The sequence below is a fragment of the Castor canadensis genome, chromosome 16 (assembly GCF_047511655.1).
Source record: "Castor canadensis chromosome 16, mCasCan1.hap1v2, whole genome shotgun sequence".
Classification (NCBI taxonomy): Eukaryota; Metazoa; Chordata; class Mammalia; order Rodentia; family Castoridae; genus Castor; species Castor canadensis.
This window is the reverse complement of record NC_133401.1, coordinates 73,835,748-73,862,062: the sequence shown is the minus strand read 5'-3', so window position 1 is coordinate 73,862,062 and position 26,315 is coordinate 73,835,748. Positions and strand designations below refer to the sequence as shown.

The window sequence follows — 26,315 nt, the reverse complement described above, 5'->3', positions numbered from 1 at the left end:
AAAATCCAGAAAACTGCCAAAACCTAGGAGCAGAGGGTCCTCACACGCAAAGCCTGGGAGCTGCAACTCTGGCTGCTATTAAGAGCCGAGGGCTCCTGTCACCCAGAACTAGAGAGCCGTGACACTGACCACTGTCTTCCAGTAAAGTCCAAGTGCATCCTCTAACCTGAGCACTGGCACGCTGGCATTTAGAGTTTGAAGCCATAAGCCTCTGCTTCTCAGGACTCAGAGCCATGAGCCTTAGCTGGCTCAGAACCACTGAAGAAGCAACCCTTTGCCGACTCAAGGTTTCCATTCAAATAGAGTGGAAGAAGCCCAGCTAACTGGAGGGTGGTGCTTCCTCCTGTAGCCTGGGTGCCTGTGCACTCAGACTTCTAAATACACCTTCACAAGAACAACCAACACTTAAGGTTTTCCCCTTTAACATAATAGGACCCCACACTCACGCCCATAGGATCAGTAAGCAAACCACCTACAAAGCCAGTAAATGAAGTCTTTGTTTAGATAACGCAATCTTTCTTTTCCCCTTGCAAATAAAGCTTCTCCACTGGACGGGTATGTGTTTGTAGATCATTCACTGCCTAAGGGTGTGGGAAATCAGACATTTTTAGCTCAAGTGCTGGAAGTCACTGCCAAACCCACATCAGTCAGAAAGAAAAGACGTTCTGGAAATCTGAACAGGGCATACATGAAAATATGCACTTCTTTCCTGGCCCAAGTGACTAATGGGTTATGCAATCTACCAGATGAGATTAATTCTCTATGTCCACCCTGTGAACGTGTGGCTATTCTGCCATTTTGGAAGAGAAATTAACAAGACCTTTAAAATTTTTAAAGCGTTCTGTAGGCATCCTTTAACCAAACACAGCTGTAACCTCACAGTGTGGGTAATTCAGGGTAGATTTAAATTCAGTGTCTTCTTAATCTCAAAGCCAAGAGTGGTGATGACCCTGGGCTCACAGGTAATTTGCTTCTGAGAGGGGCATTAGGGTTTCCTGAGGGTTGGGGAGATCCCAAAATGAAGGATGGAGCTAGGACAGCCTGGCTTTAAATGCAGCTTCTAACGCCCGCATCTAAAACTCTGCTACTCTGTAAGCAGAAGATTTGCACTGTCATTTTCTTTTTCATATTCTAGAAGGAAAATAAAAAAGTAAGATATCTTTATTGAAAGGGAATACTAGACTAGATAGTGGATAAGGTCGAGCTCTGGGTTCGAGTCTCTCACCTGCCCTTTTTTTAGTTACATAATCCCAAGCATGTTATTTAACCTCTCTGAGCTTTCTTAGTAAAAAGATGATACTTTGCAATAGGACCTGTCCTCGGTGATTTGTTCTGAGGATTATAAAACTTAAAAGCATATGAAATACTTCACACAGAGCCAGCAGAGTAAGCATTTAGGAAATATTAGTGTCAAAGGACAAAGTACAACAAATTTTGTTTTAGATCAAATTGGTTTTTATTCACCATTCATGAATCATGGCAGCCTCCATTCTCCAAACTAACCTCAGAGCTGCTTCTGTGCAGGAGAACAGTGGGTTTGTGAGGCGTGAACAAGAAAACAGCTGAAAGACCTGACTGGTTAACATCAGGTTTTGTAAGGATTAAAGCACAAGAGACCTTATTATGCTGATTCAGGTGCACTGAAATCCCTCGTTTTCAGGAAAAACTGGCCTCTGTGGGGGGTCTGCTTTCTTAAAGTTTCAGTTTTAGTGGCAGTTAGTATGAGTGACTCCATTTTGGTTTGGGCTGGTGTGTGTGTGTGGGGGGGGGCTAGTGCCGGAGTTCAGTCCAAAACAGTGGCCTCCATAATTTTGTTTGATATTAGCTGGTCTGTGACTTGTATTCAATAGAGCAAATGAATTCAGCATTGCAACAATGTTCTACCAAAAAGGAAGGCATTATTACTGTTACACAAAGATCCCTGTTCTACAGACCTTTCTCATTGATTTCCTCCATTGGAACTCTCCCGTAATTCCAGAGGGCAGATGGTGCTTCCTGTTCTGAGGACACTGGTTACTGAGAAGTGAAGGCTTTCATTCAAGGTCACACAGTCAGCTAGTGGCAGAGGGAGGCAGAAACAGGATATCTTGACTTCTAGTTCTATGCTCTTTTTTCTAGACCATACCTGCTTTTGTACCATTTTGAAATATGTCAAGCAAATTTGTTTTTTTTCAGTTTGGCTACCTTTTCCTTCCTCCAGAACAAGATTATGCCGAGCTAGAAAGATGAGATAACTGAACTCTTTGGAATCCAGACACATCAATAGGGCAGGAAATATCTTCACTATCTGGACAGCAATCCAACTAGAGGCTACATACACTCTTGCACTCTAATACATATATATGTACATACATATATATTCATGTCTATTTATACATACAAAGAAAATATTATATAAATACATAAATAAAACAAAAGGGAAGCTTAGATAGTCTCCATGAAAAAAAAAAAGAAAAAAAAACCCTGCAGATAGCACTTGACTAAACAAAGAAAAACCCAAAGAAGGAGTTGAAGCATAGCCTGCTTTTCCATCCTCTGGGCACAAACTGTGTGTGTTTGGAGACTGTGTGGGAACTGAAGTTTGTTGTGACAGGACATATATCCACAGGTCACTGTAGTCCCAGGGACCTGAGACCCTTTCATATATCAGAGCCAGCTTCTTCACTGGGACAAAATTGTTTGTGTTCATGGAGTATACCCATATTGGCTAAGGAGCTTATTTAGAGCAGACTGGGCACGAAAGGTTTTACAGAAGCAGTCCACTTATCCAATGGTCACACTTGCAGCCACCTGGAGATATTTTTAGGATGTTACCTGTATCAATCTGTAAAATAACGCCTCAGGCTAGGAGTCGCCTATATGCTGAGCAGCTAGCCATACAGTGGCATTGGGTGTGGACAGAGAGTGACAGAGAACATACAAGGCAGAGAGAAGATTGTGCAGGTGTAGGAGTCTAGGGCATCAAGTGCAGAAGCAGAAAACCACACAAAATAACAGCTTGTAGAAGTCTCATCAATATTGCCCTACACAAAAGCACCCTGTACACAACAGAACCCCAAACAAATGATTCATACACCACCAGAATGATCCCACACCTGGAAAAGACATAAGGAAACCATTACCTCTTTAAGAAGCCTTTCTGAAGTCCCCAAGCCTACCTGAATCCCTGTCCTACCCTCTTTCCCCTTTGGTCCTCTTTGAGCCCTGTATGTCCCTTTCTTTGTACCATCTACAAAGAAATTATTAAGTAATTTACTTAATAATTTTTTTTCTCCAGCCCTAAACTATAAGCTCCTTGGATGTAGACATGTATCTAGTTCACATTCAGTTTCCGTGCTGAGTATACATGTGCAACTCAACAAAGATTTGTTCAATGAGTGGAGGAAAAACTCATACCTCTTTGTGACAAAACCAGTGGAAAAACTAGTAAAACATATCCAGCCTAAGGGGAGGAGCAGTACAAATTACCTTAGATAATATCAGAGTTGATGGTGACCAAGTCAATGCTTTCTTCCTAAGATCAGGAGGAGCAAGACAAAATTCTGCCTCCACCATTTCTATTCAGCATTTTACTAGAGCTTCTAGCTAGGGTGATTAGGCAAGAAAATTAAATAAAAGGCATATGAATAGATGGAAAACTAGCTCTATTTGCAGATGACATAGTCTTGTATGTAGAAAATCCTAAAAAAAAAAATGCACTAAAAATCTATTAGAAAGAATAAAGCAGTTCTACAAGGTTGTGTAATACAGCATCAATATATGAAAATCGACTTTATTTCACTGTAGGAAAACAATTCTTTTCATAATAGTATCAAAAAAATAAGATGCTTAGAAACAAATTTAACCAAAAGAGTGTAAGATTTATATTCTGAAAACTACAAAATATTGTTAGAAAAACTGTCAGATTTATAATCCGAAAACTACAAAAAATTGTTAAAAAAATTAAAAGATATCTAGTGTTTATAGATTAGGATTAATATTAAGATGGTAGTATTTCTCAAGTTGATCTACAGATTCAATGCAATCCCTATGAAAATCTCAGGTTCTGTGCAAAAATCGACAAAAAAAATCCTAAAATTCCCATGGAAATCCAAGGGATCCATCCAGCATAGCAAAACAATCTTGAAAAAGAATAACAAAATTGGAACTGTTATACTTCCTGATTTCAAAATGTACTTCAAAGCTACAGTAATCAAAACAGTATGGTGCTGGCCTTAGGGCAGACATAGAGATCAATGAGAAATAAACCCTCATGCTTATGGTCAGTTGATTTTTGACAAGACTCCCAAGACAAGTCAATGGAGAAAGAGTCCTCTTCAACAAAGGGGCTGGGACAAGTGGCTCTCCATCTGCAAAAGAATGACATTGGGCCTCTCTCTACCTGGTACCATGTAACAAATTAACTCAAATTGGATTAAAGGGCCTCATGGAAGAGCTAAAACTGTAAAACCCTCAGGAGAAAACAAAGGAATAAATTTCTGTGACCTTGGATTTATGTAATGACATCACACCCAGAAGCAACAAAATATAGAAATTAAATGCCATCAAACTTAAAAATGTGCTCCAAAAGATACCATCAAAAACTAAAGAAAAATGCCCAGAATGGAAAAAAATATTTGCAAATCAGGTATTTGCTAAGTATATAGAATATGTAAAGAATTCTTAAATCTCAACAGTGAAAAGAAAACCTAGCTTTAAAAGTGGGCAAATGATCTCAACAGACTTTTCTCCAAAGAAGATATACAAATAACCAATAGGTACTTGAACAGATTAATATCTTTACTCATTAGGAAAATGCAAATCAGAACCACAATGATACCACTTCACAACCACCAGAATGGCTACCATAAACAGGACAGAGAACATCAAGTGTTGGCAAGTGTGTGGAGAAATTGTGACCACACTGCTGGAGGGAATGTGAAACACTGCAGTAACTTTGAAAATCACAATGCTAGTTTCTCAAATTTTGATCCAAAGACTCAGAGTCACCACGTGACCCAGCAATTCCATTCCTAGGTATAGTCCCAAGAGAAATGAAAACATATGGCCACACAAAAACTTGTTTACAAATGTTCACAGCAGTATTATCCACAACACAAAAGATGGAGGCACTGCAAATGTCCACCAACTAATGGAGACAGAACCAAATCTGGTGTAACCATGCAATGGAATATGATTCAACCATAGAAAGGACTTCAGTACAGATACATGCCACAGTCCTGAATGTGTTTTCACATTGAAAACATTACACTAAGTAATCAAAGCCAGTCACAAAAGACTCCATCCAGTATGGTTCCATTCATACGGCATGTCCACAACAGGCAAACCTAGGGAGACATAGTGGATGTGGTTGTCTATGGCTGGGGGGTCCAGGTTGAAGGGCATGAGACCTCTTTCTAAGATGCCAAACATGTTCTGGAATTGTCTGTAATTAGGGTTGCACAACTCTGTGAAAACAGTAAAAACCACTCAACTGTACGGCTTGGGAGTGACTTGCAAAGTATGCCAACTGTATCTCAATAAAGAGATAAACTTCAAAAAAAGTTAGTAGTTTTATGCCCACTTTTGGGGATCTTTGCGTATGACATGAGCAGGAGAAAGGTTACAAAGAAGGCTGCAGATGGAGCAAGAGGCTCAGGTGAGCAACAACCAACAGAAGACAGTGGGAGAGAAAAACAGCAATGGATGCACTCACTGGGCAACTTGGAAGCAGCTGGCCCTGAGCTAGCCTCCCCTGATTGCTGTTGTCTCTCCCAGCTCAAGTCCCCTGGCTGTTCCACCCTAGGGGATGGTAAGAATCCTTTGAGGTGGGTGGGGATGGCCTATGAGATTTAGAATAAATAAGGGATCTAGCTCTTCTCCCCACTCTCTTTCTAAGACACCGAAGATGAAGATGAAGGCAGTGAGGCCCAAAGAAAGTCTTGGGCGAGGTCACCTGGTTAATTAGGGGGCTGAACTCCAGCAAGGACCAGGGAATTCTCGCAGGAACTGACATCAGAGAGCTTTAAAAGAAAAACAGGAGCACATTCCAAACAGAGAAAGAAACGAAGAAAACAGTGGCTCTCATTTTGCAGCAGAACAAAAAGCCATGTAAGAAAAGTTAACACAATCAAAGAACATACCTGGGCCTTCTAGTGAGCAACATTTATACATCTTAATAACTTAGATGTTTTAAACATGACCTAGGTTAAAACAGAGTTCTTACTCCATTGGGAAAGGGGACCCGGTATAAGAGAGGCAAGGCTTCCTTCCTCACAGCAGAGAGCAAATGGACCATGTGCAGAAGAGGTAATCCAAGAACAGCAGCCTAAGCTCCTCACTGGGAGAACAGGAATGTGGGTGGAGGTTGTCAACTACTGGAAGGCACTAGGAGTTAACAGCAGCAGCCCCTAAGTGAGGCTGAGCCCTGGATGGCTATCTTTTTTTTTTTTTTCCCAGTACTATCTGATTTTTTTTTAAAAAGTATGTGTGTGTATTGCTTTGGTCAGAATTTAAAATTTCACCTTAAAAGATAATAACCCAAGGTGGACTTGACAGCAGTTCAGACACCTGGTTGGTACACAGCACTGACTGTCAAGGTTCTGCTGTTCATGAGCCTTGCTGTCTGTCTTTTGGGACCAGAGGCCTTGCACCTGCATCTTCTCTCCACTCAGGGGACCTGGGGGCACAGCAAGGAAGTCGGCCTGCCTTGGGTCTCTGGAGAAGGCCTTCCTTGTTTTTCACCAGGAGGTAGACAAAGAGACCCTGCTGGGTGGGGTGACAGGCTTGCTTGCCATGTCATCTGCCTTTTTCCTCAGCTGCTTCCTGTGTTATCAGGGTTGAAGAAGTCCTTCTGGTGATAACCCAGCCAGGCACAGGCCGGAAGTTCAGGCCACAGCCAGTTCTCTCAGGAGGGGAAGTCGTGCCATCGAAGATGGCTTGTTGATTCACTCCCCTAAGGGTCCATGGCAGGCTGCCATGTGAGGAATACCAAGATGACTTGTATGAGAGAGGGGAGCTGGCCCTCAGAGGTCCCTAGCATAGGGACACCTGCAGCCTTCAGGGTGGCCTAGACCCTGGCAGGCAGAGCTCTCCTTCATCACTGTAAAACTGCAATTTGAACATGGCTCATTCTGAATGCTGACTCAGGCCCTCTAATCACATTTTCACTCACTCTAAAAGGGCCAATTTCCTTGGCTGGCCTGGTGGTGGTCCTCAACCACAATGTCAAAGTCTGTGTTGCTGTGAGTAACTGGTATTAATAGTGTAAATTCTGAGGTTTGCAAAAAAAAAAAAAAAAAGGGTACTTTTTAAAGTGCCCCCCAGAAGAAAGTAAAGAAGGTGACTATGGGTGATGTACTCTCTATATGAAAAAGAATGTAGAATTTTTAAATGTGTTGAAATCACCCTAAGAATAGGACTAAGGTAGAAAGGAGAAAAATGGAGGGGATGAACCAATTTGAGATATCATACATGTACACATGGAAATGTCACAATATAGATACCTTAATCAAACAAAACATAAATGAGATCCTGTTAGGGGGCTGGTAGCAGTGAAGGCGGGGCTATAAAGAAAAGGGTGTGGGAGGGTGAATGTGGTGGAAATAGTTCACACGTATATAAAAATGAAAAACTGAGACCGGTTGAAACTATTCCAGGAATGGGGGGAGAGGGAATAAAGGAGAATGACAGAGGGGGTGAATTTAACTAAGATATATGGCAAGTACTTTTGCAAATCTCACAATGTACCTCCAATACAATAATGTAATAAAAAATTAAAAAATAAAGTGTCCTCCCAATATCATTGCTTTCATGTTCATCAGGAGAAAATAGGGTACAGTTGGGAGACTGGCTGCAAGGCATGAGGGACTGAGTCATGTAGATATTGACATCATGTGTACTTAAAAAAAGAAAGGAAAAATAAACACAGTTAAGAATCATTAGAATTGAGGCCCTGCATGGTGGCTCACACCTGTAATCCTAGTTACTAGGGACGTGGAGAAGGTGGGGAAGATAGAGGTTCAAAGCCAGACAGCAAAGAAGTTCTCAAGACCCCATCTCAACCAATTAAAAGCTGGGCATGGTGGCACACCCGTCATCCCAGCTATGTATAAATAGGAGGATTGCAGTCAGGCCAGTTCAGGTACAAAGGCAAGACCCTATTCGAATAATAGCTAAAGCAAAAAAAGGGCTGGAGGTGTGGCTCAAGGATAGAGTGCCTGCCTAGCAAGTGCAAAGCCCTGAGTTCAATTTCCAACACTGCCAAGAGAAAAAAAAAAGTCACTGGATTTGATCCAGGTACAGTGGCTCATGCCTGTAAACCCAGAGGATGGTGGTTTCCAGCCAGCCTGAGCAAAAAGTTAGTGAGACTCCATCTTAAAAAAATAAGCTGGGTTTGGTGGTGCAGGCCTGTCCTCAGCTATGAGATACAAAAAATGAAACCCTATCTGAAAAATGACCTAAAGCAAAAGGGCTAGAGGTGTGGCTTAAGGGGTGGAGCACATGCCTAGCAAGTATGAGGCTCTGAGTTCAAACTCCAGTACCACCAAAAAAATTTTTCAATTGAAAACATCTTGGTCCTCCAAAGCACCATATCTACATGAGCCTCATTACTCTAAGAGTCTAAGAAGATTTTAGAAAATTCTCCTGTCCTACAGTTTCCTCTCCAACTACAGAAGCAGTTCCTTACTTCTCTTTCCCTATGGAGGGCTAACAGAATCGGAGATGGAGGGCTGACCACCAATTTTGACTCTGTCCCTCTATTCAGAGCTTGCCAAATCAGCCTTGCAGCACGATGGTTTCAAAGCGTGCACACTGCATACTCTCAGGTGTCCCTTCACTTAACACTGAGCTACTGAGTGTCTCTTCGAGGCTCAGCCCTGCAGATTCTCTTTGATCTCAGCTGGGCCTTCAGAGAAGTGAGACAATTCTCTTATTCAGCCCCAGCTGATTTCTTATTCCACCCACAGAGGCAGCTGTTCCAAATTTCCAGAGTCTCCAGAATTCTCCAGCCAGTCTACCACCTGAATTTTCTGCCGAGGACCTCTCATCTCCTGCCTCACCTGAAACCAAAGCCCATATAATGTGGACAAGGTGCATGTCCCTCTGTCCACTAGAAATTCAAATCAGAGAACTACTGCTCTAGGATGACCTGCCAATGATGCAAGCACCCAATCAAAAGGCCTCCTGATGATGTCATCCCTGGGTCAGCTCTCACTGCACTATTTCTGCACCACTGTGGGTTATCAAAATGTCATTCCACCGGAATGATCCTTGCAAGAAATTCTGCCTGTGCTCCAGCTCTGTGATTTCAAACAATTTCTTTCAAGAACTCGCATACAGTTTGTTTTCTACTCTATTGCTGGGACCCAAGACGCATGGCTTAAGTCACCATCCTTTGAGGCACCTCACACACACAGTCCTCCGTACAGTGGCCATGACTAGAAAGCCAGTATCCTAACTGTTTGAGTCCTAGGAAGCATCCCACACCATTGACTGAATTCTGAAAGTGTCTTTGTACAGATAAGGGCACCCAGAGGCCTTACACAGTTTATGAATGACAAAATGCCTTTTAGTTTCCTGTGGACAGAGAGGCCACAGATTTGTCTTCCTAAATTAACACTCGATATATAATTAAAAAATTGTTCATTCACGAATGGAGGACATTCATCAAAAAGAGCCACGCATTTGGGAGTCTTCTCTTCCTATTCCCATGGCCTCCTCTTCTCCTCAAACTGGGATTCACAGATGTTATCTCATCCCTGGGCTCCTGTTGTGGGGCAGGTAACAGGCTGGACAGACCACTCTCTGTTCAAGTCAGAAAAGCAGTGGTGAAAAGGCACCAGTCAGAAAAAAATCTTGCATTCTAAGTCCACTGTGTTGTTCTGTCTGTCTGAGAGGTAGCAAAGCAAGGCACAGCGAAGCCTGCTCGTGACATTTTGGGTTGATTACAAAAATGGTGAGTATACACAGAGGAAGAGGCCCTTCCTGAACTTTGTGTGTTGAAACATGAGACTCACTGATTCCCGCCCCCTTCTCTCTGCCTACTCAAGTTCAAGTGCTACCCATCTTCGTGTGACAGTGGAGAGCCCTTCCTACCTGGAGTCATGTCTGATCACCCTTTCTTTTTAGGACCTTTGGCACATACTGAAAATTGATCACAGAGAGTTTGAAAAAGCAAAAGCCAGGAGAGCTCTGGAGGTTGAGGGGTTAGGAAAACGTGTGGCTTCACTACAAACAGGAGCCAAATTCTTAATGATCATACAACTAATGCATTGCAATGATAAAGATATAAATAGAATTGTCCTTATGACATGATAAACTGCTCAGCACTTTCCTGCATCCTTCATTTATCAAGAGCATCCAAGGAAGTCTCAGTCCCTCCCCTCCCACAGCTGGTCTCCTCTCACTGCCTGGGAGGCTGTAGCATGGACCATCCTCCCTTCCACCACCTTGGGCTACTAACACAGGGCCATCCTTCTAGACCCCAGACCCGGCTCCTCAAAACGACAAGGCCAAAGGCCTTTCGGCCCAGGTCTGGTTTCGTCAATTACAAGTGAATAATTAACACTTGCAGTAAAGAAATAGACTCATTGTTATGGTGGCCACATGGAGGCCACAAAAGGCCATTTTGTGAAGCTCTTGGTGGAACCCTGGGGCTGACAGTGGCCAAAAGAAACCTCTTTGAAAGTATAGGCGATGCTTAACCGTGAGCACAGGAGCCCTGCACGGTTTTCCAGGAGCGCTGTCCACAATGTTAATTAGTTTGTTGCCTATTCATCACCTCATTCGGCTTTCTGGTCAATGGCAGCCCCAGAGGTCCACTGAACACTCTGACAGGGCACAATTTATCAGAGGGGACATGTGGGGTTCTCCTGGGGCCCTTTATTAGTTTTTAAATTCTTTCTCTGGGCCAGTGTCTGATCTGAGTAAAACTCCCCAACCCTACTCATTGTATACCCCATTTTTGGCCTAATGCCTAAAAGTTCTCCTTTTCCATTTTCTAACACACACTGAACAAGGCAGCGTTGGGTGCCTACAGAACTAGTCAGAACTGGCCAGGAAATATAATAAAGGAGCTTAGTGAGCAGAGAGCTAACGCCCCCAGCTGGGGGCTGCCCAGAGGCACTGGCTTTGTAAGCCACAATCTACTCTTCTGTGGGCTCATAACCACCCTGACAGATGGCAGCTAGTGCCAGTGAGGGCCTCTATGTGAGTTTCACATCCCACAAATGGACATTGGGTGCTCAGCAAAAGCCACCTGCTGACAGTCACCCCTGATCAGCCACACACTCCTACAGTGTTGCCGCTCTTAGGGACAATGCTGTTCTGGCTGAATACAGAGCTGACGGCTGCTAGACACTTATTTCAGGGAGCTGTTCCCCAAAAGAGCTACCCAGCTACCCATACTCCCCCTTCCCCCCGCCCACACAAGTACATACACCCAATTCATTTCAGAAATTCTACCACTAGAGATGGCAAATGTTTTGACTTCAGGCTTTGTTTTCATTGAAAATGTCTCCCATCCTCTGTTTCCTTTCTGGTCAAAAGACTTCAAAAAGCACCTGCTCTGCATCCAATGGGAAACGCTTTTGTATTTAAGTCTTCAAGATAAACACCACTCACTGGCTCCTATCTTGAAAACAAGTTTTGACACTAGAGAACAAGAGAAACACAGGGCACTACAGGGAGGTGAGAGGCCTCAGGGAGGATCTGGTGATGGGAACCTTATAGGCCTTCGCAGCTCTGTCCATGGATATGGACCTAGATTTTGCCTCCCAAGATGTGAGGGCCCCCCTAGATTGTTGGCATGTGCCCAAGAGCACTGTTTGAGACCATTGCCCTAAGAGGGCAGAGGTAAGAGGTGGAAACTAATATAGCAACCAGCACTCCCTTGTCTGCAGGTCTGCCCCACCAGCCCCTCCTCCACGCTGTAGGAGTAACAGCAACACCCAGGAGCAGGCAGGAAAAGCTCTTTGCCTGTTCTTGGCCTAGCTTGCAGGGACAACTGATGGTTCAACAGCCCCTGGTGACTGCGTTAGGGAAACTGGACAAGCAAAGTTCAAAGTCAGACTTCCTGGGGTGGGGAGGCACCTGAACAGTCAGAGAGGCCTTTCCACCGTGCTTCTGTAGGATCATTCTACCTGACCCCCTCCCTAAACACAGGGCACCTCCTTTTCTTCTGTACATAGGTGGGCTGTCCCGAACACCGCCCCAGACAGGTGGGTAGCTTCCTGGTTCTATAAAGCTGAAGAAACCAGCATCCCCCACCCCCACCCCCACCCCCAGGAGTCTGCCGACCGATCTCCGTCCCCCATCTCCTCCTTGTCCCCAGGCAGCTCAGAGAGCGAAGCTAGTGTAGGCCAGAGTGCTTGTAAGCAGGTCAGCCCTGCCTCCGCGCTCACCAAAGCCCTCCCACCCCCAAACGTCGCAGCTAAGCCCCTCGCCCCACCCATCCCACGTTCTCTGCAGGGCGCCGTGTGCCCCAGGAGGCTGCCAGGCGGGCCCGGGCGGCTCTCTGGGGGCGGTGTTAGTGGCCAAGAAAGCCAAGACAGGGCCCTGCGCTCTGCAGTACCTGGCCTCAGGGATGTCGCCCCGGCCGGGCTCGTGGCCGCTGCAGGTGTCTCGGGTCCCCGAGATTAGCACCGCCTCCTCTCCGGCAGGCGGCTCGGGCCCAGGCGGCGCACCACACCTGCTGCTGCGGCCCCCGCTGCGCGTTAACTTCGCACCACCCTGCAGTGGGTCCGCGCTGCGGGGGGCTCACGGGGAGCCCGAGGGAAAAAGGGTCGCGCTGGGCCTGCAACGGGGCCTCCGCTGGCCCCAGGCCGCGCTACCGCGAGCGCAGGGCCGAGCGCCCCCCACGGGCTGGGAGATGGGGCGCGGGGCCTTCGCGCATCCTCACTGCTGCATCCACGTCCCCAGCAGCACCCTGGTTCCCGCACCAGCCCCAGGCCCGCGATCGCCGCTCACCTGGGTGTGCAGCTGGTCCAGGGGAGGGGCCCGAGGCTACGGCTGCACGGCCCCGCGCCGGGGCGCAGGATGCTCTGCCCGGCTCCGCTCTGCTCCGCCAGGCGCTGCGCTCGGCCCCGCCCCCGCCCCGCCCCGCCCCGCCCCTCCGCCGTGGCGGCTCCGCCCCCGCTCCCGGTGCCCCGCCCCTCCGCCCCCGCCGCTGTCACACAAAGAGCCGGAAACGGTTGCGTTGAGGGGCTCCCAAGAGCACCCTTGTCCTGCGGCTCTGGAGCCCGGGCCTCCACCCCAGAAGAGCCGGCTGCCCAGCTCTGCGGAGGGGGAGGAGAAGGGAAGGAGGGAGGGAGAAATCGCATTCTCCCTTTCCCATCACCAGAGCACCACACCTGCTGCTGCGGATGACCGAGCTTCTAGTCCCATTGGAATCTCATTGGTATCCATTACTTCCAGGTGCTCAGTTATTATTCCCTAATTTTCAATGATCACCTGTCCGGTGCTGGGTATCAATTCGTGTGCAAGACAAGAGTCCCTGCCCTCTTGAGCCTATCATCTGGTAGCATCGATGAACCTAGCAAAGTTCTGGTTACAGCTGGGAGGTCTGTCTGGGGAAGGGGCAGGGTGAAGGAACGAAGATATCATAGGCCCAGGGTTGGGATCATTAGCTAATTGAGTTTGCTCCTTACAGCTGCTCCTTTGCTCAAACGTAGCCTCCCATCTCCTTCCAGTTCCTTGGAGCAGAATCCATGTTTGGCGGTGTTTTTTGTTTGTTTGTTTTTTTAAGCAGGGGCCTCTGTCAACTTCACTCAGGAAAAATGCCTTGCAATCAAGAAGGTGACAGGAAGCACTTCACAGCAAAACCTGAGCCAGGAAGGAACTTTGGACAGGCACCTTTTCTTGTCGGCCACTAAGGGCTTTTCAAAGAAACTATGCTCATTGAGATGCAGCCTGGGGTCTTCACACCAGGCTGAGGTCAAGTTGCACCAAATCATGACCTTGAGACACCCAACCATTTCACCACTGTGCTCAGGAAAAGCCACCTTACGGGCAAAGTAGGGGGTCATAGCTGCCATTGGTACCTCACAGGGTAACTAATTTGAAAACACTTGTAAAATGTACGTATCTGTATAAGGAATAAAGTCTTGTGTCAAGGTAACTTTTCTGAAATGTTTGCTAAAGCCCTCAAATGTGTACTTAAAGCACACAGCTGTTTCTATAAAGGGCTATTTATAGAAGAGCCACTTTGAGTCTCAGGGAAGGACTTGTGAAGTCTTTGCCTTTGACGGTCTTACATTATTTCCCAAGTGCTCAGAATTCATGATCCTTTGTGGTTTGACGTTACATCACTCATCTAGTTTAAATTGCTATTTCAGAAGCGATGACTTATACATAGAGACAAATGCATACATTTCTCTGATGCCATGTGAGAAACCTGTGGGGGTGTTTTGTGGAGGATGGCTTTAAAAACAGAATTCAGGTTTCTGCTTTTCTTTTTCTTCTCATATAGTACCGTGAGCCTTGGGATTGCAAATGTCAGTGATTATAATTACTTAATAATGAAATCCAATAAATTGGATTGCATTCTGAAAGAAATTATTTTGGATGGTTCTGTTTTATGGAAGACATTTTTCTTACTGTTATTCCTTCACTGTCTTTTCACCTTTCAAGAAGAAGTTGTTTTAAAACAGCACCATGAAAAAAAAATGGTTGTGTACCTATTTGGTTAGCTTTTAGGCAAAAACATTTCCCTGAGCCCTGAATTTTACCTGCTTTATAAGAAGAAGAAATAAGGAGAAGCAATGTGGCCATTTGTTGGCAATCCAGAAACTTGCCTTTTGGTCATAGTTTTGCAACTAACAGAAGAATGTTCTTAGGCAAGTAGCATCACCTCTGTATTTCCCCATCTACAAAATTAAGTAGGTTGAATACACTCCAACATCACTTTGAATGTGGAGAATTACAAGTGTTTAAACAAAGGGCATGCCCCTCTCAGGGTTAAAGTTCTGCACTAGCTCCTTACTACCATTGGGATAAAGCCTGAATTCCCTACCATGGTCCATCAGAGACTTAGTGATCTAGCATCTGTGTCTCAGGGCTCTTCGCATGTCAATAAACTTGCTATGATTAAGCTAGAAGGAACCTTCTGTAGTTCCCCAACTTACTGTGTTCTGTCTCGTGTTTGACCTTTGCACAAGCCAAGCTTCTTGCTTAGAGTGCTCTGTTCTTCCTTTCCCTCCCCATTTCACACTTTCTCTGCCTGCCTGACCTCTGTTATCCTTCTGATATCTCCTTAGCTGTCTGGGTTAGGTTAGGGTTGGTGGTGTATGTTCTCATGACTCTCTGGACTTCCCATATCGTTCTACTTACTGTGCTGTGTTGTAACTGCTGATCCAGTTACCTGCACTCCACCGTTAGTCCATGGCATCTGAGCGAGCAAGGCTATGCACATCTTACCTACTACATCCTCAGAGTCTGGCATGGAACAAAGGAGTTCAAAAAAATGGGTCAAATAAACACTTAGCCATTGAAATTTGTAGCTATCTACAACCTTCAGATTTCCTTTGCACAATCAGGTGGAGAAGATCTTGGCTATCAAGTGAGAATTGGTTTGCTATTTTCAGTGCTGTGGCCCACACATTGTGGTTCCATGAATGGCAAGAGTGCTATATTTTTAGGCTATCCAGGGCTCCCTTGAAAAGCCATCAGCAGGCTCTGTTTTATGGAGATCCATAGTGGAGTCACTGGAATGAGCACGAGAATTGATTCTGGAAAGACAGCACAAATAATAACTGACAATTACCAAGTGTGTTACCTCACTTAATTTTCACAATTATTCGATAAGGAAAATATAATCATCTATCTTATAACTGAGGAAACTCGGGTTACGGAGCTTGCCCAAGGTAATAAAACTGAGCCAATGCTATTTACAATTAGATACGTCATTTTCCCTTTCCACACTAACTCCATGTATTAACGTGCTATTTTATTCCAAAACATACTTAACGTAAATGCCAGGATATATTATATTGAAAACGTTAAAAGAATTCTTTTTAAAAAATGAGAAAGGCAATGACATAAATAGGTGATCGAGAGAAAAGTGGGGAAAAAGAAACCCTATGAGTTTGCTGTAATAGTTACTCACATTTGGTTCTAAGCACTTATGTAGTTAGCAAGAGAAAACTTCATGGTCAGTTTCACAATGTAGATTGGCCATCAGATAATGCCTGACCATTTGCTCCAAATTGCTTCATTTTATAAATGTAAGAACTGAAGCCCAAGCCCAGAAAGAGGAAATGTTACACAAGGCTGGCTGGTTCCAGATCCCAGGTCTTTCCCCAGGAAATAAGTTTCCTGACTCTTTCTTGAAAGATGTGCTATTTGTTAAAGCACATATTTTAACCTGGCCCTTATTGAATTTTTATTTGGAACCAGCCTCTATGCTAAGTCCTTTATATGGATGGGGTCGTTTCATGTTCACACAATTCTAAGAAGCAGCTCTGTTGTTTGGGGGATGGAAGCTTAAGGACTGTTTTGTGGTTGAAACATTGCAGCTCCATCCTGGCATTTGCAAAGACCATGCCTTCCATTCTCTGTTGTGTTCCTCTCATTTCGTTCATTCCACACAATTTCAAGAGACCCAAATTTTTCACACATAACTTCTCGGCAAAGAACATTTCATCTTTATTTAAACAAATACTATTTCCAGGGCTGGGGTATGGCTCAAACAGTAGAGAGCCTGCTCTGAGTTAAAACCCCAATAGTACCAAATACTATTTACACTAATTTTGGGTAAGAACTGATAAGGAGGGTCTATGTGAGCCCAGTCCCACTGGGTTTAGAATGCAGCAATGTAACTGAGAGACAGTCTCCGGTGCTGCAGCCTCCTTGAGGGCAGCAGAAGTGGCTCTGTAATCAGAGCCCACACAACGTCTGGGAGCACTGGATTTTGGGCACAGACAGGTCTGACTTCCAGCCCCTATTCTGCCCCTTACTAACTGTATGACTAGAAGTGATTTGCTCAATTCATTGATCCCTATACTCTATCTATAACATTAAGATGATAATAATTATACCTACCCCTAGTCTCTTTCAAAGAATAAATGAAAAAACAAATGTAACACACTAAGATTATGCAAAGTCTGGTACCTAGTAAGTGCTCAAAAAAAATGGAGCCATTATTATTATTTTATTAATAGTAAGTGTGGTTTGAATTTTGGCTAATCCGTAAGGAGAATTCAGGACTTGGATTAAGCTTGGAGTTCTAATCTCACTTGTGTTAAGAAGCTCTACGACTCCAACCATGTCAGCTAACCCTTCTGTGTATCACTTCCCTCTTCTCTCACGTGAGACCCCCCCCAACTCCCAATTGCTGTACAAATGAAATATAGTCTTAGATGGGAAAGCGCTTTGTGAAAGACAAAACAGAAAAGCAAATGAATGTTTGTGTTGTCTGTCTCTGCTATGGACACTTCTACCCCAAATCAGCCTTTGAGAAGAAGCTGCTGTACAGCAGCTCTGAATGGTGTAGGGGGATCGGAGTGTGTGTGTGGTGGGGGGAATCCAGGGGATGAGGAATCAGAATGTACTTGACTCCTTCAACAAACTGCCATGTGCTTGCGATCAGTGCTTTTTGGCCAAGTCTCCTAGTGCTAACATAAAATAAGGCAGGAAAAGAAGTTGGAATATATTTTTTTGTTTGTGGGGTTTTTTGTTTGTTTGTTTTTGCTGTACTGGGGCCTGAAGTCAGGGCCTAGACTCTGAGCCACTCCACCAACCCTGTTTTGTGGTGGGTATTTCTGAGGTAGGGTCACATGAACTCTTTGCCTGGGCTGGCTTCAAACCGTGATCTTCCTGACCTCTGTCTCCTGAGTAGCTAGGATTACAGGCGTGAGCCACCGGTGCCAGGAAGAATATGTGTTTTTATGCATGTTGGTTTCTCTGCTGCAAACGCTCTCCCAGGCTCTCTTATTCTTGGGAACATCATTTATCCTTCAGTGCTTGACTCAAATTTTACTTCCTCTGAAGCCCTCCATGGTCCCTTATGTGATTTGACTCTTACTGTACTGTGACCATATCTACATCAGAGTGTCTGCAACAACCTTTGCAATCACAGTTTATTCTTGTTGTTTAGTAGTTACCGTGAACACTGAATTAGCAAATACTGAGCTATTGCTTGTAGGGGAATATAGAGAAGGTTCCTGCTAGCTTCTGATCACAGCATATTATTGACCAACCGCCACACACTCTTGTTTTAAGTTGTGCATGTTTCTGTTCAAAAACAGCCTTGTTCAATGTATTTGTTGATTCATTAACTTTGTTCTTATATTCAATATCACTACAGCTTACATTTGAACAAAACTTACCTAATACATTTTTTCCTATAAGACATTTCAGTGTCTTTTTGCATTTAGGAACAATAAACAGTACTTTTGGGGCTATGTTAAACACAAATCACCAAGAAAAAGCACAAAAATGTGGCACTAAATAGACAGCAAAAAGACCACCTGTTTACAGCATGAAAGCTGAGAAGGAAAGCAAAATGTCCCTCTATTTGACCTTGGCTTGGAGTGTACACGTGAGAAATTCAGAATTTTCCCTGCTCTACATATGGGCCTGTCATGAATGACTGTCAAAAAAAAAAAAAGCCTCAAGCATCGATTCTTTTACTGCTATAGATAAATGTTAGCAAATAGTCAAATATGGAAGTACAGAATCCACAAGTAATGAAGTCAACTGTGTTCAACTGTATTTGTTTACATGGTGGAATATTTTACTAGGCTGTGAACTTAGAGGACGAGTTGGTGTCTGAACCAAGTATTTTCTCTTTGAACCCCAGATCTATCTCTTCTCACTCTGCTTTCTTTCCCGTAGGACTTACCTCTCTGGTCTGCTCTACTAAGGCTCTCTTGTCCTCTGGACCAACAAAAAGTCCCAGCAGTAATGGAAGGAAGAAGAGTGAGCCAGGCTTCCTCTGATCTTTCCTAAAATTGTCACCTCTTAAGGTGACATTCTCCAGGTGGCTCCTTCCTCGTCTAGATGATCACTCCCCTTCCTCATTCCTTAGTCCATTCTGGATACTATAACAAAATATCTTGGACTGGGTAATTTATAAATAACTTAAATGTATTTCTCAAATTACTGTTGTAGAGGTCTGGAAGTCTATCAAGGTTCTGGAATAGTAGTTGCCTTGTGAGGAATTGCTCTCTTGCTCCATAGGTGCACCTTGTTGCTGTGTCGCCGCATGGTGGGAGGGCAAGAAATCCTAACAGTTCTTTTATAAAGGCATGCCCATGACCTAATTACCTCTGATAGGGCCACCTCTTAATTCTATCTCCAAAGGGATTAAGTTTCAACATGAATTTGGGAAGGACACAACACTTAAATATAACACTATTCCTAAGATATTATTTTCCTCTGTGCCACCTCCCAAGATGCTTCTAAACCAGAACCACATGTTGTATGTAGTACAGTTGTAAATGAACTGTTCTTGAATTATCCAAATTTGAATATGATGTGTTTGGTGTCTGATAAGATGTCTTATTCATCTTTTCAGACCCTGCACCTAACACAGAGCCATTGTAGGTAATAGGAACTATTTATAAAATAAATAAATAATCTCTAAAACTCCTTCTAACAATATCTGCATGATTCTGTTATCCATACCATCCAACAGTACAGTAGGAAGTCATTGTAGACACACACACAAACACACACACACACACACACACAGACACACACACACGGTGCTGTCAATAAGCGGTAGCTCAGGGTCGGGTGTGCCAAATTTCCAGCACCTCATTTAAGGCCACTGCAAGTTCTAACCTAAAACCATGTGCTCACTGTGCAAACACACTTTCTACCCTTCACCCTCTCTTTCTATGATGATACCTTCTCTGCCTAGGAATCCATAGCTCCTTCTGTATACACTCTCACACACCCCCACCTTGTTGAATGGGGAACATTCTTTCTCAGAATGGTGGGCTTATGCATTGGGAGATTCATGGAGAATAGGGTCTGCAGGACAACTCTGAGAGGCAGATCTGTCATCCAACCTACTTTAGAACTTTCCGACGTGCATTATTAACCAGTGGAAGTCCTAAGAACGACTGAGTGGAAGTCCCATGCTTTCATCCCCATTCCTCATGGCCACTGGGGCATGAACTGATTCCGGCAGTGGGGTGGGGCATTTGGTGAACTGAGACACACCAAAACTATGACAACCTAGCTTTTAGTTCATTGGAATTTTAAGAGGAAGGGGAATAGTTATTTATTAGTGCCCATCAGAGACTGAAGAACTCTGAATTATAATTCCCACACATCACTCACACAGCAGATGATAGTGACTGAGTATGAAAATAATCTGGTTCTGTGAACAAGTAAAAAAAATTCTCCAAATTGGTTTCTCTTTCACCATCTTTGCTCTTCTCAAATCTACTTACCATACTGCTGCCTGAATCTACCTTTTTTGCAGTACTGGGGTTTGAACTCAGGGCCTACACCTTGAGCCAATCCACCAGTCCTTTTTGTGATGTTTTTTTTTCAAACTAGGGTTTCACAAACTATTTGCCCAGGCTGGCTTCAAACCACGATCCTCCTGATCTCTGCCTCCTGAGTAGCTAGGATTACAGATGTGAGCTATAGGCACCTGGTAAGGAATCTATTTTTCAATGCAAATTTGACCTTCCCCTCCTGCTCAATGGCATATCTACATACAAAGTAAAATTCCACCTTCTTGGGCTTTTAAAATATACCTAGATTTGTGGCCTCCATTTTGATTTATTCAGCTTTTGCCATCCTCACTTTTCAGTGCATACACACACACATTTGTGCTCCAGAAACACCGAACTAGCTTCCCAAATGTCCTGTTCCTTCTACCTGGAAAGTGGTACTATTATTTCTACCCACGTACATGCCTAAAAAACCCTATGACTTATCATCAAAACCCAGTTTGAAATCATATCCTCTATGACAGGGTTTCTCAAACCTCGCTGTACATATGATTCCAGGATTTTTGTTCAGTAGGTGATGATGAAGCTGCAGAATCTGCATTTCTCATAAGCTGGAAGGCAGTTGCTGCTGATTCAAGGACTACACTTTGAGTAGCAAGGCTCTAAGACATTTCCTCTAATGTCTCCCCTTTCTGTCCAATACCATCACCTTTTGCTAGACTCTTTCCTTCTTTGACAATATTTCTGCTGTTGCTCTAATCATTGTATTATAATTTCACTTATTTATACATCTGCCTCTCAACCAGATTAGGAGCTTTTTTGTGTGTATGGAGGACTGGGGTTTGAACTCAGGGCTTTGCACTCACAAAGCAGGTGCTCTACCACTTGAGCCACACCTCCAGTCCATTTTGTATTGGTTATTTAGGTAATGGGAACTATTTTTCCAGGCTGGACTTGAATTGAGATCCTCCCAAAGTCAGCCTCCCAAGTAGCTACAATTACAGGTATGGACCATTGGTGCCTGGCAGACTAGGAGTTCCTTGAAAATAAAGACTATCCCTTTTTCATTTTTGTTTCTGTGATTCATGCACTGTGTCAAATGTATGACACACAAAAATATTTGATATTTATGTTGAATGAATGTAATTAAAGGACATGAGGTCTTTATTTGTGAAAGATGAAGCCATGTAACCATTTTTACTGAAGCAAAATGTAGGGAATTGGAACCCAAACTATACACACTGTATTTGTGAAAACATAACTTTATTTGCCATATGCAACTTTTGACTTTGTGCACTCTACAAAAGATAAAAGATATTGGTAACAGTTTTACTCTGAACATGAGCAGTGACTGAACACTAATAAATAGTTATCTGATCCAAGTATAAATACATAGTCTCAAAAGGTACAAAATGCAAGATATACAAAATGCAACTAGACCAAAACCTTGGACAAGGGAATTCTCTGTGGACATGGCAGCATTTTCAAAATTTGAGAGAGAAAACACTAGGTGAGAAGGCCATTTTGAGATACAGGACACTGGGAGGTGAGTAACACAAAGCCCCGAGAAATCTGAGTTTAAAAAATATAATACTGTATAATAGGAATTTTTCCTAAACCAGAGCACAGAGATCAGTTGATTCCAATGTTTCTCTTCTAGGCTGAATGTCCCAGAAATCATCTCTAATTGAGGGTTCTAAAAAAGAATGGTATAAAATGCTGAAAAGTAAACAGGGATGTTTGTGGATCACTTGAGTGAGATCATCGTCTGAATGATAGAGTTTTTCTGGAGGTTCTGTTTCACAACTACAGTTAAAAGTTGTGCATCTGAATGTCAAGCCAGTCAAAATATCTCATGATTTAGAAAGAACTGATTGCAATGCTATGTGATAATTTCTCTTAGAGCTTTCAACACAGTGGAAAACTCACGTGTTTTGTGTATCAGGGAACATCTTTTCCAGTGAAGTAGCCAAGAAGACACAGCTCTGAGTTGGAGTGATAATTAAAGCAGTTATACTTCTGTAATTGAAGGTTTTAAAAGCTGCTTTGAAGTTCATCTACAAATGGCTTCATGCAAAGGTGACTCTGGAAGGGTGGGGAAATTAAGGGGCTAATTAACCGAGTAACTCCAGAGTCATTAACTATGGTCATGGTGAAGATGAAGATTAGGAAAAAGATCTTACTTCAACTTGGAGGGTCACACTGCCCACCACGGTGGTCTATGCGGAAGCAACTTTCCTCACTGATGCTATGTTGCTTTTTTTTATTGGCCAGCCGTGTCTTTCTGCCCTGTTAAAGTGATCTTCTTTGCAATATCCTCCGTTCTCAGCAGGAGACAGTGTTGAGCAGCAATAAAAAGCTTGCATTGGAGTCAGATTTGATTATAATTTCAGCTCCACCTTTCCTAGTTCTGTTACCTTAGGCAAATATCCTGGCTTTTTAAAGACTCAGCTGCACTGTCTGTAAGACGGGAATAATAATACAATCTCACCGGGTTGGTGTGAGCTCAGAGTGAACTGATATCTGCAGGAACGGCTTGCAACTCTGAATATTCACTTCCTTTATATAAGTGCTCAATCAACAGTACACATACTTGTGCACCTTGGAAGCCCCAGTCTTTGCTTGACTCAGTTTCCATCCCAATGGTTTGAGCAGGAACAAACTCCTTATTCCTTGCCTACAATTATGGGAGAATGGAAGTCTCCACCTTAAAACAGTGAAGATTGAATTGCTGGGCAAGGCCATACATTGCTGCCCTCTGTCAGTGTGGACGGGATGGTCCATAGAGGGGGCTGATTAACAGAGACTGGAAAGACACGAGTCTGAGAATCGCTTCCTCAGCACTCTGTGTAGAAGAGGAGGAAAATCACTTGCATGGATTGGTACAGAATGGGGCACGGAGTGGTAACAATCCGAAATCTTTTTACCCATTGATTTCCCATCATCAGATTCTCTCTTATTCCTACCAGCTATGATTCCCAATAACCCAACCGTGAACCAGTGGTTCATCCCAGTCCACCCAATGGGGCTCACCATGCTCCTTGAAGGAGAGATGTGGCAGTCTGTTCTGAAACCTCATAAAGCTTCTTCTCAGGACATCCGCCCTCTGGGGTGGCAGTGGCTCCACCTCACACGTGGCAGGAAGCTGTGGCTGACAGCATCACAGCAACAGAGCACTCTTCCTGGCCTTAAACAACTCACCGGCTTTCTTAGAAAAAGAGTCATACCTCTCATTCCCCTTACCATCATACACCCAGATGTGTTAGAGTTCAGTAAAGAATCCCCTAAAGCCGGGCGCTGGGGGCTCATGCTTGGATCTTAGCTACTTGGGAGGCTGAGATCAGGAGGAATGTGGTTTGAGGCCAGCCTGGGCAAAGTTTGCAAGACCCCATAACAAGAGCAAAATGGACTGGAGGTATGGCTCAAGCAGTAGAGCACCTGCTTTGTGAGAGCCTGCTCTGCAAGCATGAAGCTCTGAGTTTAAACTCCAGGCCCACCAAAAAAAAAAAAAAAGGCCCTGGGTCATAAATCCACTCTTAAAATAATAATAAAAATAAGAACCTGAGGTCTAATATATGTCTCTCCCTGTGCTAAGGAGTGTAAAAAGGCTTCCTGAAAGCTGCCTGATGGAGGTTTGTGCATTTGAAAAGAGGCTAGAGGGAACGCAGAAACCACAAGGTCTAGCTCTCAGCACAGTGACTGGCCCCCCTGTCTGTGGCTTGGCCATCAGCCATTGTCGGGATGCTGAATTTGTGGCTGTTCAGAGGTGGGTGCCACAGGCCAAGCTGCCTCTGGGGAGTCCTTGGCTGGTGGCAGCTTTTAATGCTTTTTGGAAGGAGGACATTCTTCCTCCACTCAGGATCTGCAGCCTGTGACCTGGCAGCTGCTAAAGTCCTGATTCTGCGATTTCAGCCAGCTGACCCAACAGGCTGGAGAAGGGTGGCCGGTCTTCTGGCCTCTGGAGAGGAAGAAAAAGATTTCTGTGAGTTCCTTGTAGTTTCATAACTAACTTCAAAGCAAACCAGAATACAATAGTAGAATCCTCTGCTGACTTTAAAATACGCTTCCTTATGCATCGTACTGGAGGCCCGGTGCCTTCCTTGTGAATAGCAGGTATCCTGTGATCAAGTGACCTACTTTTAAATCTCAACTTTTTCACTTGTTAGCTGTGGGTCATCGGTCAGGTTACCAAACCTCTTTGAATTTCAGTACTGTCATCTGTAAAAAGGAGATAATAAAATCTACCTCATAAAATTGAGAATGAAACAAAATGCATCGTAAAATGGATGCTAAAGAACACTGAAAAAGAAATGTTTAGGCATACATTTCACAACAACTGTACAGGATCTACATGAGGAAAAGCAGAAACTTCTACTGGAAGCAATCAAAGACAACCTACATAAATGGAGGACTAGTTCACGTCCATGTACAGAAAGACTGTAGTGCTAAGATGTCAGTTCTTCCCAACTTGATCTATGGACTCAACACAATTCCAACCAAAACCACTAAAGTTATTTTGTGAACATCAACAACACTGACTGTAAACTACGTGGAGAGCCAAAAGATTCAGAGAGCCACTATGATGATGACAAAGAAGAGCAAAGCTGGAGGGGTGACCCCTCCTGACTCAGAACTTACTAGAAAGAGACAGTGTTCATGACAGGATAAGCAAACGGTCAATGGAACAGGCCAGGGAGCCCAGAAATCCACCCTATAAAGACAGTGAACTGATCTTTGACACAGGAGCAAAGAAGAATGGGCAGTTTTTTCAATAGACAGTGTTGGAATAATTTTTAAAATTTACAAGCTGCTTAAAGTCACATTCCTGCTAATACAATATATTTCGATTATCCTTGCTGTCTTAGTCTCCTACAAGGGTTCCTTTCCCTGAGGAAGGAGGCAAGTTCTGAACTTCTGTATGGTAAGTTTTTGTTTTGCAGTACTGAGGTTTGAACTCAGACTTTGCCCTGGCTAGGTAGGTGCTCTACCATTTGAACCATGCCTCCAGCCACAAAGTTCTGTATTATAATGCAGCGGGATCTACTTCATGTACTGACCTCTTTCCAGCAAAGATTCATGACCTGGTAGATGTGTGAGGAGGCCAGGCGGGGCTTATATAACCGGAAGCCGGTACTGATGTCTTCCACTACCTCTGAGTTGCTTCTGTTTTCATATGGGATTTTGCCTTCACTGAAGACTTCCCACATTAGCACACCTATAAGTAATGATGAACAGAACACAGCTTAGGACAAAGTTCACATAGCAAAACTGCAAACCTACATCTAACAACCAGACTCCTTGGAATTAGTCCCTCTTTCCACACCCCCAGACGTTCAGTACCAAGCCCAACTGAGGCTTATTAGGCCTGTCCTATTTTTATTTCTGTTTGTTTCTTAGTTTTTTTTTTTTTTTTACATATTTATTGTCCTATTTTTAAATTACCCAGCCATTTCTAACTAGAATTTTCAAGCTCAAACCTTTGACACCTAACACAAATGCTACAACTAAGAGTTGCAGGGTATGAAAACTCAAATGCCTACACATGATATGAGTGAGTGAAGCAGGTGAGACGTGACACAGTGGGGACTAATGAGGACCGTGGTAAACCAGAGATCAAAAGTTCTGTCTTAAGAGGTAGCTATATGATTTGGCTCCAGACAAAGAATGGCCTATGGAAATGAAGTCTCAGAATGTCATGTTTTTTAAAAAAGAAAGTTAGAAATTGAGAGTTAAAACTACCAGCTCAATTTGATTTTTTAAAATGCAAGTTCAGCATGCTTAAACCAAAAATCCAAAATCTGAAAGTCTGAGTATTGACATGCTACCACAAGCAGAAAATTCTACACCATGAAATTCATTTTCATTTACCAAATCATCAAAAAGTACTGGATAAAATTACCTAGCCTGCAGGTCTCATCTTCAAGA

The 26,315-nt window shown here is 43.7% G+C and overlaps 2 protein-coding genes across 4 annotated transcripts in view; both read right to left on the bottom strand.

The window, feature by feature from the left end:
- Cyfip2 (cytoplasmic FMR1 interacting protein 2) overlaps window positions 1-13,065 on the bottom strand; it is a 120,012-nt gene extending 106,947 nt beyond the window's left edge. For 2 of the 3 annotated variants that reach the window (XM_074057639.1, XM_020168155.2), the window contains exon 1: window positions 12,949-13,065. The gene's annotated coding sequence lies outside the window, so the exon portion shown is untranslated. Of the gene's footprint in view, window positions 1-12,553; window positions 12,788-12,948 lie in introns of those variants that run through there. The other variant, XM_074057640.1, reaches the window with a different exon arrangement.
- An 8,571-nt stretch (window positions 13,066-21,636) lies between these two features.
- The window catches only part of Itk (IL2 inducible T cell kinase), a 61,397-nt gene continuing 56,718 nt past the window's right edge, over window positions 21,637-26,315 (bottom strand). Inside the window, exons 16-17 of the mRNA XM_074057638.1 lie at window positions 25,448-25,605; window positions 21,637-24,348 (exon numbers count right to left, since the gene is read on the bottom strand). Coding sequence (XP_073913739.1) covers window positions 24,277-24,348; window positions 25,448-25,605 — 230 coding nt within the window. The 3' untranslated portion in view covers window positions 21,637-24,276. The remainder of the gene's footprint in view (window positions 24,349-25,447; window positions 25,606-26,315) is intronic.